General features: G+C 35.0%; 2 protein-coding genes across 3 annotated transcripts in view; both read right to left on the reverse strand.

Moving 5' to 3' along the window:
- The window catches only part of LOC112904277, a 5,310-nt gene extending 2,785 nt beyond the window's left edge, over nucleotides 1-2,525 (reverse strand). The window contains exon 1 of the mRNA XM_025973920.1: nucleotides 2,376-2,525. Coding sequence (XP_025829705.1) covers nucleotides 2,376-2,475 — 100 coding nt within the window. The 5' untranslated portion in view covers nucleotides 2,476-2,525. The remainder of the gene's footprint in view (nucleotides 1-2,375) is intronic.
- A 3,353-nt stretch (nucleotides 2,526-5,878) lies between these two features.
- Nucleotides 5,879-10,237, reverse strand: LOC108732256. 2 transcript variants are annotated; one of them, XM_018462948.2, is made up of 3 exons: nucleotides 9,882-10,237; nucleotides 7,256-7,410; nucleotides 5,879-6,866 (listed from the first exon to the last, which is right to left on the reverse strand). In XM_018462948.2, exons 1-3 carry the CDS (start codon nucleotides 10,025-10,027, stop codon nucleotides 6,436-6,438), a joined length of 732 nt encoding a protein of 243 aa, XP_018318450.1. In that variant the 5' UTR covers nucleotides 10,028-10,237; the 3' UTR covers nucleotides 5,879-6,435. The 2 variants fall into 2 exon arrangements, with proteins under 2 accessions (XP_018318450.1, XP_018318449.1); XM_018462947.2 differs by lacking the exon at nucleotides 9,882-10,237 and having other exon boundaries at nucleotides 7,256-7,766.
- Between the last annotated feature and the right edge of the window lie 3,471 nt (nucleotides 10,238-13,708).

The following is a 13,708-nucleotide window of genomic DNA, read 5'->3' on the forward strand; positions in this document are numbered from 1 at the left end:
AGTTATCGATGTGAATAGATAATAATCAGCGCGTTTCTCACACCGACAACTAATTCCCAATAATGTGCAAACTAGACTATTTCTTGTGTAGTATATAAGCTTTGTTTTAGCCTTCTTAACTAATTAATGTATTGTAGTTCACGTGCATGGCATATTGCTGTAATACTTAATTCACGAACGGCAAATTGTTTTTACTCTTAATTAATAATTATAATAATTTTGAAGTTCTTTTAAATAAAGTGTAACTACAAATTTTGGATATCTTTTTAAAAAGAGAAACTTCCAACGTCGTTCGTTAACTCTATTTGGATGACATTCTATAACAATATTTCTTGTAACCTTATCGTGACGAAAATTTAAGTGGTAGGTATTTCCTTTAATACAATAAAATGAATTATTCAAAGTTTGTGAATAATAATGATCGATAGAAATAAAATTTACAGATTAAACGAACTTACCTAAGTGATGTTTAATCATAATTATATGAAGGCCTCGTCGAAGTAAATAAGACGACTGTAGTAGCTCTATTTGTTATCGGTTCTCACACAATTAAAAGAAAAGTAAGCAATCCCTCCGTCCGCACCGGAGTGTCGATTTCCGTTGTCGATTGGCTGATTAGTCATTCCTGTTCAAAGCTGGAGTGTGTTGCAAAATATTGGGACGGGGAAGTACGGGTGGGTCCTTATTTACTTCGACGAGGCCTTCATATAATTATGATTAAACATCACTTAGGTAAGTTCGTTTAATCTGTAAATTATATTTCAGGCCTCGTCTCGTAAATAAGACGACTGTAGTAGCTCTATTTGTTATCGGTTCTCACACAATTAAAAGAAAAGTAAGCAATCCCTCCGCCCTCACCGGCGTGTCGATTTCCGTTGTCGATTCGCTGATTAGTCATTCCTGTTCAAAGCTGGAGTGTGTTGCAAAATATTGGGACGGGGAAGTACGGGTGGGTCCTTATTTACTTCGACGAAGCCTTCATATAATTATGATTAAACATCACTTAGGTAAGTTCGTTTAATCTGTAAATTATATTTCAGGCCTCGTCTCGTAAATAAGACGACTGTAGTTGTTTAAAGCATATTTTTGCAACACATATTTTAAAGCAAGTTTATTAACATTCTTGAAGTAACAAAACAGTTTTTGTTTATACACACTGAAATTAATCGTAGAATACATTTTTATAAGGGGCAAAAAGATAAGCCAACATTTATGCATAAAATGGTTTATTGTTTAATCCTAAACCTATCCTTATGTCCTAATTGGAAAAAAAAATAATAAATTTTCATATCCCTTATGCTTCTCATTTCATTTTGTGTTTAACACCGCATTTGCGAACGTAGTGGGTGTTAATACTAAGGGTTTGTTATAAAATATCGCAAAAGTTTTTGATTTTTCTGTCCACCCCGCTGCAAGCCGGATGGTATCATAATTGACACCCCTTCTGGCTGCAGCAGAAGTAGACGCGTGTCTGGTAGTATGTGCCCCAAATAAATTTACATCAATACCACTCTTTTTTAATACATTTTTTAGTCATCTACTTAAAGATTGAGGGGAAGCCTCTCGGTAGGGTCTTTTAAAAGTTATGAATAACGTGGAGATGGAGCCTCTAATGTCCTGTGTTTTTTCCAAATACAAAAGTAAAAATTTTGCGGGACAAATATTTTCATTGTCTTTGTAAAAGGGTAAAATGAGAGTAGGCTGTTTCTNACCTTTTCTTCGCCAAGGAGTAATTATTAGGTAAAGGTGGATGCCCCTCCAACCATGGTAGGCGAACCTTTTATCGACCTTCCCGATCCTTCCCAAAGAAATCTTTCGCTGCTCGTGCCGTTTCATCACGAGATGTTTTAACCGACAGTTCCGAAATACCTAATACATCGATTTCCCATAAGTTTGTTAAAGACATATCTTGTGAAAACAGGGATATAACAATCATAGAGCTTGTATTGCTTCGTTGTTTTTGTGGAATCTTCCCCATCAGTGTCCACCCAAAAAAAATAGTGTTTCCATGGCAACCAGACCACAACCCAAAGTATGCTTTCGCCCCGTATATATCTTTCCCAAGACATCCGCTCTAATTAGAAGCTCGATGGGTGCGGAATTACCGACGTCATTTATTTTGATATTTACATCGGTCAATTCAGCAATCCGAGGACCCGTGGGTATGGGAGTGACATTATTACAAATTCTTTCTTGGTCTAGAATTTCTAAACAATATTGTGTATCCGCCGTCTCCAGTTTGATATTATAACATTTGTGTTCCAGTTCAGCCGTATTATTTCCTCCAAACAACGAATGAATCATTTTTTCATATCGTATCGGTACAAGTTTCAACTGTGACGCAGTTGCCTTCAACATATATGATTTTTGCGAACCACTATCAATTAAAGCCCGAATTTCTTTCGAATCATTTCCGTTGTTTATTTTAACACGAATAGTTTGCAAAACGATGTGAGCATTAGAGTAGTTCGTCATTGTTTGATCTACGGAGCCGGTACCAGCAACGCTTACCTTGTTCCCGACAGTATTATATTTATCAGCTGTTTCAACAGGATCTTGTTTAGGTTTCGATAATTCAGAACACATCAAAGTTAGGTGAGGCTTTCCACATAAAACACACTTTAAACGTTGCCGACATTTTCGCGATTGGTGTCCGATTTTTAGACAACGAAAACATGCCCCAATTTTGGCTAAGGAGTCCCTTTTTTGATCCAGCGACAGTTTTTGAGCCTTAAAACATTTTTCACTGTCATGTTTTCCTTCACAAAATGCGCACTTATTTCGTAGTTCATTATTCACCAATCCGATCGCGGTAGGCACTGTGTTTAAATCAGCCGATTTTTGTTTGGTCTTCCGTGTCACATTTTCACGTGAGTTAGCACCTAGATCAAACCCTTCCATTGCGAACACGATTCTTTGCTCATTTTCCAAATCATTTTTAAGGAAGCACATAATTTGATCTAAACGATTTTTTGCCATTACTTCTTGAGAACCTTCCATCTCCGTTTTACCGACACTCAAAAACCCCGAAGATCTTTGCCACATCCTAAGAAGTCCCTCCGGTAGACATGATTCAATAAGTGGGAAAAGCATAGCCGAACACTTATCACTTGTAATACCCAACGTTTCTAGAGCGCGCATTTGGGTTTCGATTCGATCGTATAACGCGGAGAGTTCCATTTTTTCTTTAGTTGCTGCATTACTTATAATCAACTTCAGCAGCTCACGCACATAAACTTCGATTTGGAGATCTTCCCGCCCGAATCTCGACTTTAAACTGTCTATCATTTTTTGATAGTTTCCGCTTACTGGGGGAAACTCTCGACTAATCGCCTAGCACGACTTTCCGGAACAGTTGCCTGAATGAGATACCCGATTTTGTCATTATTATCAATTTCAGGGTCCAAATGAACTTTTTCGAATTGTCCCCAGAACTGCAACCACTCGCGAATATCACCACCGTATTTTTTCAGTTCTATCGTGCGCAACTTAAACTTTCGCCTAGCTGTATCCGTATCGCCACTTACGAAATCGCGACCTTCCGGTAATTGTCCCTCCTGCCTCTGAGGATCACCGACTTGAACTTTTAATGTGAAAAATCTTCTCGAATACTCATCCGAAGATTCCATGTCTGTCATTAAAACTTCCTCCGTAGCATTTTCTTGCAGTAGACAATTAAAAATTTCCTCATCGACGATTCGTAAGGCATTATATTTTTGTTGGTTAGGTTAGGTTAGGTTCAATTAAAAATTTCCTCATCGACGATTCGTAAGGCATTATATTTTTGTTCCAATATTTCCCAGCATATAGTTAAAGGGGAATTGTCCTGTGTCCGTGAGGTTAATAATTTGTCCAGCTCATTCGCTGTCTTTGTGGATGTCATACGAAGTGCAGTACGCTGTTTTCGTAATTGCTCCATACTTCAAAACTTGGTTCGAAACCACCTGCTTTAATCAGTTCACACGTATGATTGTCGCGGTAAAAGTTTATTCGTAGAGCAAAAATAACTATTTTTGCGTATCTGTTATCACTACACGTCCTGTCACGGTCGCCAATTAATGTTGTGTACTCGAAAAAACTACCCGTCCAATCTCGTACATCAGTTCGGACGTAGTGAAAATGCAGCACTTCAATAACAAGACAAATTTATTTCACAATTAACAAAAATATTATTAGTAAAGGTAAAGGTCTGAGTCAATCAACTGCCGATTTAAGACTACTATTTTTTCTGAACACCGCAACAGCGTTTGGTACATATAATACTGAAGACATAACAAAGCTAACTTTATAAACAGTATAACGATATGATTCATAATACAGTAGTCGAACACATGAAACATAAAAATATCTAAAAGAATGAAAACAATTTAGCATTTCCCCAACAACTACAATTACGCTACCAAATGATAGCGAAAAGTATTTAAAATTTAAAAATTTTAAAAATAGGGAATATGTACCGTTCGTAATATATGCAGATCTAGAATGTTTACTTCTTAAATATTCCGTTGCAAATTCTACAAGCAAAACGCAAAACAGAAGAACTAATTGTTGATGTTGGTGACAGTAATAGAGATTCCCATGATGACAGTTAATGTGAAAACTAACTATAAAACAAAAGCAATAGGTTTATTTTTTCTTTTTGGTAAGTTATGCTTCTACATTATTTTCTAGTACGCTACTGTTCTATCTGTATTAATACTATAATTTATGCCTACTGAAAGCTTATTTGTGTATCGGTTCCAAGTGACTTACCCAAATAGGTCATAAATGGGCAAGTACCTGCGCGACCGCTCGCCAGCTTCCTTCGTCCGACGTATATAGAGATAGTCATTCAATTCCAGTAATTTTTCACAATTTATCTGGGTACGATAGTCATTTTATATTAAAGACTTTGTGTACTGAAATAGAAGGTCATATTTTGCTTATTACCAGTGAATAAAGAGAAGTATATTTCGTTTTCAAAATATGTTAAAAATACAAATATAAATTTTAGATTTTTAGATTCATTTCGCTTTATGGCTAGTAGTTTAGATAAATTATCATCTTATTTAGGTAATGAACAAAAAAAAAATACTAGAAAACATTGTTAAAACGAAAAAGGATTAGATTTACTTTAACGTAAAGGTATTATTCCATATGATTATCTTGATTGTTAGGAAAAATTGAAAGATACAAAATTACACTCAAAAGAACATTTTTACAGTAGAATGTCCAATTGTCATGTATTTACGATGTTTCGCAAACCTTTGAAATAAAATTTGCAAGAATATGCTGAATTATATTTAAAAATTTAGATCCACTTGTTGGATGACGTATAAATTAGATAGTTTGCATTATTACACTGCTCCTGGACTTGCTTTTGATAGTATGCTAAAAACTACAGAAATTGAACTAGAATTGTTAGCTAACATTGATATGATAATGTTTATTGAACGAGGTATTAGGGGTGGAATATCACAATGTAGTAACCGCTACGCGAAAGCAAATAATGTACTAAAACAGAAATTAACGAACTAATTAAAAAAGATGAAGATAGCGTAGTAAAAAAAGCTAAAGGAATAACAAAAGCACCACTTAAGAAAATTAAGTTCGATGATTATTTTAAATATCTGTTTCACAACAAACTAGTAGAGTTTAATAAAAACGTAATTATTTCAAAGAAACATAATGTATAAAGAGCTAACGTAAACTTGCACTCAGTCATTATGATAATAAAAGAATAGCAAACACATTAACAACGTATACGTATCCATGGGGATTTAATTTTAAGATAATTTTTAGACTGCTAAGTATAAAGGATAATTTATATAAAATAAATGAATCATTANACATGGAAGCACTTTTTTCAGGGCTCCCATAGCTAATAACGTTGTAATACAAGTTTCTATAAGTACTTGTTCAGTGGCCGACCAACTCCTGTGTGTTACTGTTTGTTGTTTAGGGTGCCTTGTAAAAGGGATCTTTAGTCCTTTGATCCAACCTAACACAGTCTTATTTGTCGTAATAGCTTTCCAATTATGATAATATAAGTGAAGGCTACCTGCTAGAGTACTGACCTCTAAGGGCGGCGTTGTTGCGTCTTCTTGGGGATTTGGTGGTTCTGGACCCTGCTCTGCCTGGGAGTTGTGGGAGCGTGTTGGTAATGACGGCTCCATCCCCGACGCGTTCCCTGTTGTTGAAATCGGGGTGGAGCTTTGTAGTTTAACGACCTGCGAAATGACGTGGTTTTGTTGATTGCCCCAGTTTGTTTAGTTTTGAGTAGTGCTTTTGTGGCTTGCATCAAGTCTTTATTGTTTTTAAGACGCTCCTCCAGGTCGCTGCCGAAAAGTAAGGTGTCTCATGGGATTTCTTTATTAGCTTCTTGGAAATCCTTATTTAAATTTATTTCGATTAACTCCCTTCGAGTGTTTAATTGAGTGTGCCAAATGTTGGTCATCAATCTTCCTGCATCATGCAGTAGTTGAATGTATTTTCTGTTGCCCCCTCCCCCTCTTCTGTCAAAATTAGATTAAGAAGTTGACCATTCGTTGTGAGACTTGTGGACAACTGACGTTGGAGGTTTTGCAGTTTTACGTCGCGTAGTCTATGAGATTCTGACAGGACTCTTTCAACCTGAGGGTTTAAGAGTGGTGCTGTCAATATACGAAAGTTTTCGGGCGGAGGGTACTTGGTAAACAATTCCTGTAAACAGTCCTCAGACAATCCGGAAGCCATAATGCCTCGCCACCGCACTATCACATCCTTGTGAAAGATGGGTCCCCATGCTAGAGAGTCAGGGTTAACCTTTCCCATTATTTCGAGAATGTCCTCACTCAACGGAAGGTCTGCTGAAGTTTGTTGTTCCTCCTGCCTTCCTGAACCCTCATCTGCAAGGTAAGGTCAGGAGGTAATATAAAAAATCCTAACACTGAATGATTATTCAGGGAGTACTAAGTGCTCAATGACTTAGAGGATTTTGTAGCGAATGCTCAATGATTCGCGACATAATTGCCTGAAAGTGTAGAGAATACTCATTGATTCGCAACAGAATTGCCTGAAAGTTTTGCCAACTACCATACTTATAATGTGAATACTCATTGACTCACAAAGACGTTTGTCGAGTTCTCAATGACTCGAAAGAAGAGTTTGACGAGTGCTCATTGACTCGAAAGATGTTTTCATCGAGTACTCAATGACTCGAATGAAAATTCGTCCCCGAAGGGTAAAGAGACGTAAAAAAAAAGAAGTTGATCAATGAAGAAGTTTGATTGCTTACCAACGGTAATAACGTCCGGCTTTTTGCTAGTCGCCTGTGGTTCCCTGTCGCCACGCTGGTGGCGTTCCTCATCAGAGCTGGAGACCTGCGAGTCGCGAGATAGGGAACGACTCGAACCACTTGATGACGAAGCCGACGGGGAAGATGATAAGGGCCTTCGATACATTGACCGGCCTTTCTTCTCCATCACTTTTAGGCGTTGGTCGATGTTTTCAATCAGTTTTATCAGTTTTCTCGAAGCACTTTTGTCACTAGAATCACTTCTGACACTAGCCCGGCGTTTACGAATGAGTTTCGGCATTGTTGCGAAATAGGTTCACGAGGAAAAAGAAAGTCTGGTGTTCGATCCGACACACAAATAAAGAATGACTAATCAGCCAATCGACAACGGAAATCGACACGCCGGTGCGGGCGGAGGGATTGCTTACTTTTCTTTTAATTGTGTGAAAACCGATAACAAATAGAGCTACTACAGTCGTCTTATTTACGAGACGAGGCCTGAAATATAATGTAAAATTAAAACTGCAACAACTTGTATAAGTGAAGAAGTAATTTTGGACACGAGTATTTATATACCGTGTTCTGCTGACATCACAGGAAATGCCTAACTTGTTTATTTTATCAGAACAAGAGATTGCATTGATCTAATAAACAATTTGTGTATACAATGATATCATTATCTTAAGTCGTAGAATAGTTTCTTTGTATGAAATTAAGACGCAATATATAACTCGCGTTTTAACTATGTTACCACGAATGAATATCTTATAGTGTTTTAAAATCTTCTGTTATGTTATCAACTAGCTCTCGGTAATTTTTAACTTTGTTATTCCCTAAAAATCCAAAAACCACTCCTTTAAAACTATTTTGTTGAGCACTGGTAAATAATTTAGGAAATTCTTCACTGGCAAGAATGTTTTTAATAAATAAATAAAGCGGAATTAATATATTTTCAGGTTCAGCAATAGGTTTATATTTTACGTTTTGTTTCCCACTACGAAATTCACTTGTTGGTGGTCGTGATTTTTGAATATAATGTAAATTNTATATAATCAGGTTTTTTTCTTAATCAAATTGCCAACTTGTGCAATTTTCTTCTACCCTCCCACTTTGTCACCAATTTGATATCTACATGTTTTCTTACATTTTCCATGATTTTACCAAACACTGACATTATTCATCAATTTATATAAATTTTTCTCAAACTCATTCGTAGCTTTTAAGATCTCGTTTCATATGCGTTGTACATTTTTGCATTACTATTCAAAGAAAAAGGTATTTTGCCACACCGTATTTTCGTACAAAAACATAATTTTAAATTAAGGTACCCTGCATATGTTCTACAATTTCAGATAATTTTCAAAATAATATAATGAAATATGGAAATATGATAATGAAAATGGAGATCTACTTGAGCAGCAAACCATTTTCTTGAAATTTGTGGAAAGTATAATGGACAAAGGGATATAAATATCTACTAATCCAATAGACTCCAAATAAACAACTTCTTTAACATCAACCGCTTCGACAAGAAAACCTGCGACATCATCTACCTTTCCTTTAGAATGGTTATTTTCTTTATGGGGGAAATATGTTGACGACCTTAACCAAGGAACCTACGCTTTTTTCAACCTATTCACTGGAGAAAAAACACCAGAAAAGCTTCTACCTTTGTGGAAGTATAACGGACAGGGAGATAAATATCTACTAATCCAATAGTAAGGAAGTAGACTCAAAATAAACAACTTCTTTAACATCATCCGCTTCGACAAGAAAACCTGTGACATTAAAATTTTCTTTATGGGAAAAATGGCGATGGCCTTAATCAAGGAACCTACGCTTTCTTCAACCTTTCCACCAGAGAAAAACACCAGAAACGCTTCAATCAAGGAACGAGAGCTCACAGTCAGTATAGCTAGTTAAGAAACCTATTTTCACTGTTTTTTACTTTACGATAATATATCATTATCGTATACTTTGTCATCAACTTAATTTGTAATATTTCAAAATAGTTTCGAAAAAGTTTGTCAAGTTAGCTAATGGGCGCACAAAAAAACTTTACCAGCACCGGTACATGTCAGTACGAGATTCTGTTTCTTACGTTTCTTCATATTGCATCCGCGGAAGGGTGTAGCAGCATTAAATGGAACCCTTGTAATTAAGAATGAATTCGTATCCGTTGTTCTGCCTTACACTACTTTAAGTGGAAATATTTTGTCATCGATTGGCACAGTTTTGACTATGCGTTTCTTTAATTTTAACAAATATGTTTCAAAATAGTTTCGAAAAAAGTTTGTTAAGCTAGCTAATGGGCGTACAGAAAAAAACGTTACCAGCACCAGTACATGTCAGTATGAGATTCTGTTTCTTACAGTAAAATGGAACCCTTATAATTAATGAATGAATTCGTATCCGTTGTTCTGTCTGTTAGCCTTACACCGCTTTATATATATATATAATATATACATATCGTACTTTGTCATCGACTGGCACAGTTTTAACTACGCTTTCATGTTATAAAAACGAAAGCTTTGAGAAAGTTTGTTATGCTTCTAATGGACACACAGATATCGTAGAAAATATTCGAAAATGTCATTTACGCTCTCTATTGGCCGNTGATAAGGGCCTTCGATACATTGACCGGCCTTTCTTCTCCATCACTTTTAGGCGTTGGTCGATGTTTTCAATCAGTTTTATCAGTTTTCTCGAAGCACTTTTGTCACTAGAATCACTTCTGACACTAGCCCGGCGTTTACGAATGAGTTTCGGCATTGTTGCGAAATAGGTTCACGAGGAAAAAGAAAGTCTGGTGTTCGATCCGACACACAAATAAAGAATGACTAATCAGCCAATCGACAACGGAAATCGACACGCCGGTGCGGGCGGAGGGATTGCTTACTTTTCTTTTAATTGTGTGAAAACCGATAACAAATAGAGCTACTACAGTCGTCTTATTTACGAGACGAGGCCTGAAATATAATGTAAAATTAAAACTGCAACAACTTGTATAAGTGAAGAAGTAATTTTGGACACGAGTATTTATATACCGTGTTCTGCTGACATCACAGGAAATGCCTAACTTGTTTATTTTATCAGAACAAGAGATTGCATTGATCTAATAAACAATTTGTGTATACAATGATATCATTATCTTAAGTCGTAGAATAGTTTCTTTGTATGAAATTAAGACGCAATATATAACTCGCGTTTTAACTATGTTACCACGAATGAATATCTTATAGTGTTTTAAAATCTTCTGTTATGTTATCAACTAGCTCTCGGTAATTTTTAACTTTGTTATTCCCTAAAAATCCAAAAACCACTCCTTTAAAACTATTTTGTTGAGCACTGGTAAATAATTTAGGAAATTCTTCACTGGCAAGAATGTTTTTAATAAATAAATAAAGCGGAATTAATATATTTTCAGGTTCAGCAATAGGTTTATATTTTGCGTTTTGTTTCCCACTACGAAATTCACTTGTTGGTGGTCGTGATTTTTGAATATAATGTAAATTGTAAATACACCCTGTAGTCTCATTAAAAACCCTACCATCCAAAAAACTCCAATGAACTGCCACTTGATAGTTCAAAGCTCCGGCTAAATTTTTGACACTTTCATAGTCTTCTTTCAAATGTACATAGTGAACGACTTGAAGAGATGGAAATTGATTTCCGTTATGTAATAAAACTGTTTTCAGGCTTTTCGTCGAGCTGTCAATAAATAAACGCCACTCACTAGGAACACAGGGCCTTCCAATTCCTTGAAACAAACCTCTTATGTCATTACAATAGCAAAGTCCATCTTCTTTGGTAAAGAACGTAGCAAATGTCTCATGCCGAATTCGTTAAATTTTTATTTTGACATCAACAAGCAAAAGCTTTAAACGAAAACTCAAAAGTTCTGCCTTATTGCTAGGTAAATCCAAATCTCGTATTAAGTCATTAAAGTCTTCTGAGGTAAGAAAATGGGGTTTTGGTGGTTCTTGTGACAATACAAATTCTTCATCTTTAGTATTTTTATTTGAATTTAGATGAGCTTGATTGAGATAAATTTTTAGGAGGTTCAGGTATGTGAGATTGGAGCAGAAGGTGAAGCCAGATCAGGATATTCGATGGGTTTTGCATTTCTGCCTTTACTTCTTTTAGTAATGAAACACACGGCACCGTCTAGTCTCATAAAATTCTAGGTATGTACAGTTCGAACGGTCAATAGTTGTTGTTAATTCAAACCGAATACGAACACCGATTGACTAATCGTCCGACCCAATGCAGTCTGCTAAACCACGAACTTGCTCTCCATTATAGGTTTATTTAGAATACATAGAATGTCTTTATCCCTACTCTTTTTCTTTAATGAAGAAATTAGTATAAACGTAGAAACTCACATGTAAGGTTAATTTGGGGCAAATGAAAACAGTTCTTATATNTATCGTACTTTGTCATCGACTGGCACAGTTTTAACTACGCTTTCATGTTATAAAAACGAAAGCTTTGAGAAAGTTTGTTATGCTTCTAATGGACACACAGATATCGTAGAAAATATTCGAAAATGTCATTTACGCTCTCTATTGGCCGTACAAAACGTCAACGATGACAGTAATAATAATAAAAGTAATGTTGACACTTAAAAGTCCGAAGTGGAATCGTATTTTTCAGTAATTATATTTTTCCATATAATGGAACAAAACATTATCAATAAAACAATATTGCTGATTTGACACTTTTATTTAAGATTCTACACGGATTAGTTGATTGTTCAACTATGTTATCCAATATCAATTTTCATGTTTCCTCCAGACAAGTTCGCCGTAATCAACTTTTTGCTGTTCCTTTTTCTTATACAACTTCATCGGCAAACAGTCTGCAGAGTCGACTGCACAAACTGAGAAATTTAATATCTGAAAGTGTCGATATATTTCCTATATCTTTGTCTTCGTATTCTAGATTCATAAATAACCTGTGTCAATTTTAGATTTTGTCACTGATTATGGTTCTATATGTATTATTAATTGCTTTCTTTTTTGCTATACATTTGGCTGCTTTTCTTAGTCTTCTTAGTTAACTATATTGCTGTGTTACTATTTATACAATTAATTTTATTTTTGTCAAAGAGAGTTTGGACTGAGCGAATATATTATATTAATGTCCTTATGTAAAAAGGGAGCATTCCCGTTTATTGAATAAATTATTATTATTATTATTATTGCTATGAAAACCAACTATTTCTCTCTCTTCAGGCGATAGATGGATCACCAGCACGTCTTCTTCTTTACTTTTTTTACGAATTTTATCAGGATGAATGAATACTCACTTAGTGAAATGTAAGAAAAATTACCCAATGCTAGCTTTCTTCGTCTCTTGAAAAACTTTTAATGATATACCTTTTATTCGGATATCGTTCCTTTTTTTTGTTGGGTTTGCTATGAAAACCAATTATTTCTCTCTCTTCATGCGACAGATGGATCACCAGCACGTCTTCTTCTTCACTTTTTGCGAATTTTTATCAGGATGAATGAATACTCATTTAGTTAAATGTAAGAAAAATTACCAAATGCTAGCTTCTTCGTCTCTTGAAAAACTTTTAGTTATATACAAAAAGCGAGTATTTTACCACGATTCTTCGGGCATAGTACGTCTCTTTGTTATCATCCCTTTGTTATACTCTTAAAAACAAAGCAATAATGCGGATTGGGGTGCCATTTTAAACTTAAACTTAATTCGGTCGTATGTAAAACTGTACGCGCAACGCAGTTAAAATAAGTTACATCGGCATTGTCAAATTCGTCTGGAGCTTCATCAGATGAATAAAATAAGTCTTCTTTGTATTAAACTCAACGGTAAATTTGAAGCCCTATTTTTATTGTTGTCGTATTTATAAAATATATTTGTGTATTGTCAGTCAGTCAAGTTTGGGAATATCCTAGATACCTATATTGTCTAGTCCAAATGTCATTCGCATATGTGTAAAAAACATAAAAAATTGTTCTAAATAAATTACTACTGTAATAATAAATATTTTTAATTTTACATTTGTTACTTTGAATAAATAAAAGTGGTCCAATAAAACTTTTACTTATTTACCTGAGGAGGTACCTGAAAAAAATACGACAGTTATTTTCCTGAAATACGAAAATAAATTTTGGTATTTGCGCAACCGTCTAAAACTTTTTATTGTTATTTGTTATTATTAAAATTTTTGTTAATTTCCATTATATAGTATGAATAAAAATAATATTGCGCAGCCGTCTAAAACTGTTATTGTTATTATTATTATTATTTTAAATCTCCATTATATTTATGTATATGAATAAAATTTACAGATTAAACGAACTTACCTAAGTGATGTTTAATCATAATTATATGAAGGCCTCGTCGAAGTAAATAAGACGACTGTAGTAGCTCTATTTGTTATCGGTTCTCACACAATTAAAAGAAAAGTAAGCAATCCCTCCG

This window comes from Agrilus planipennis, unplaced genomic scaffold (assembly GCF_000699045.2).
Source record: "Agrilus planipennis isolate EAB-ADULT unplaced genomic scaffold, Apla_2.0 scaffold30, whole genome shotgun sequence".
NCBI lineage: Eukaryota > Metazoa > Arthropoda > Insecta > Coleoptera > Buprestidae > Agrilus > Agrilus planipennis.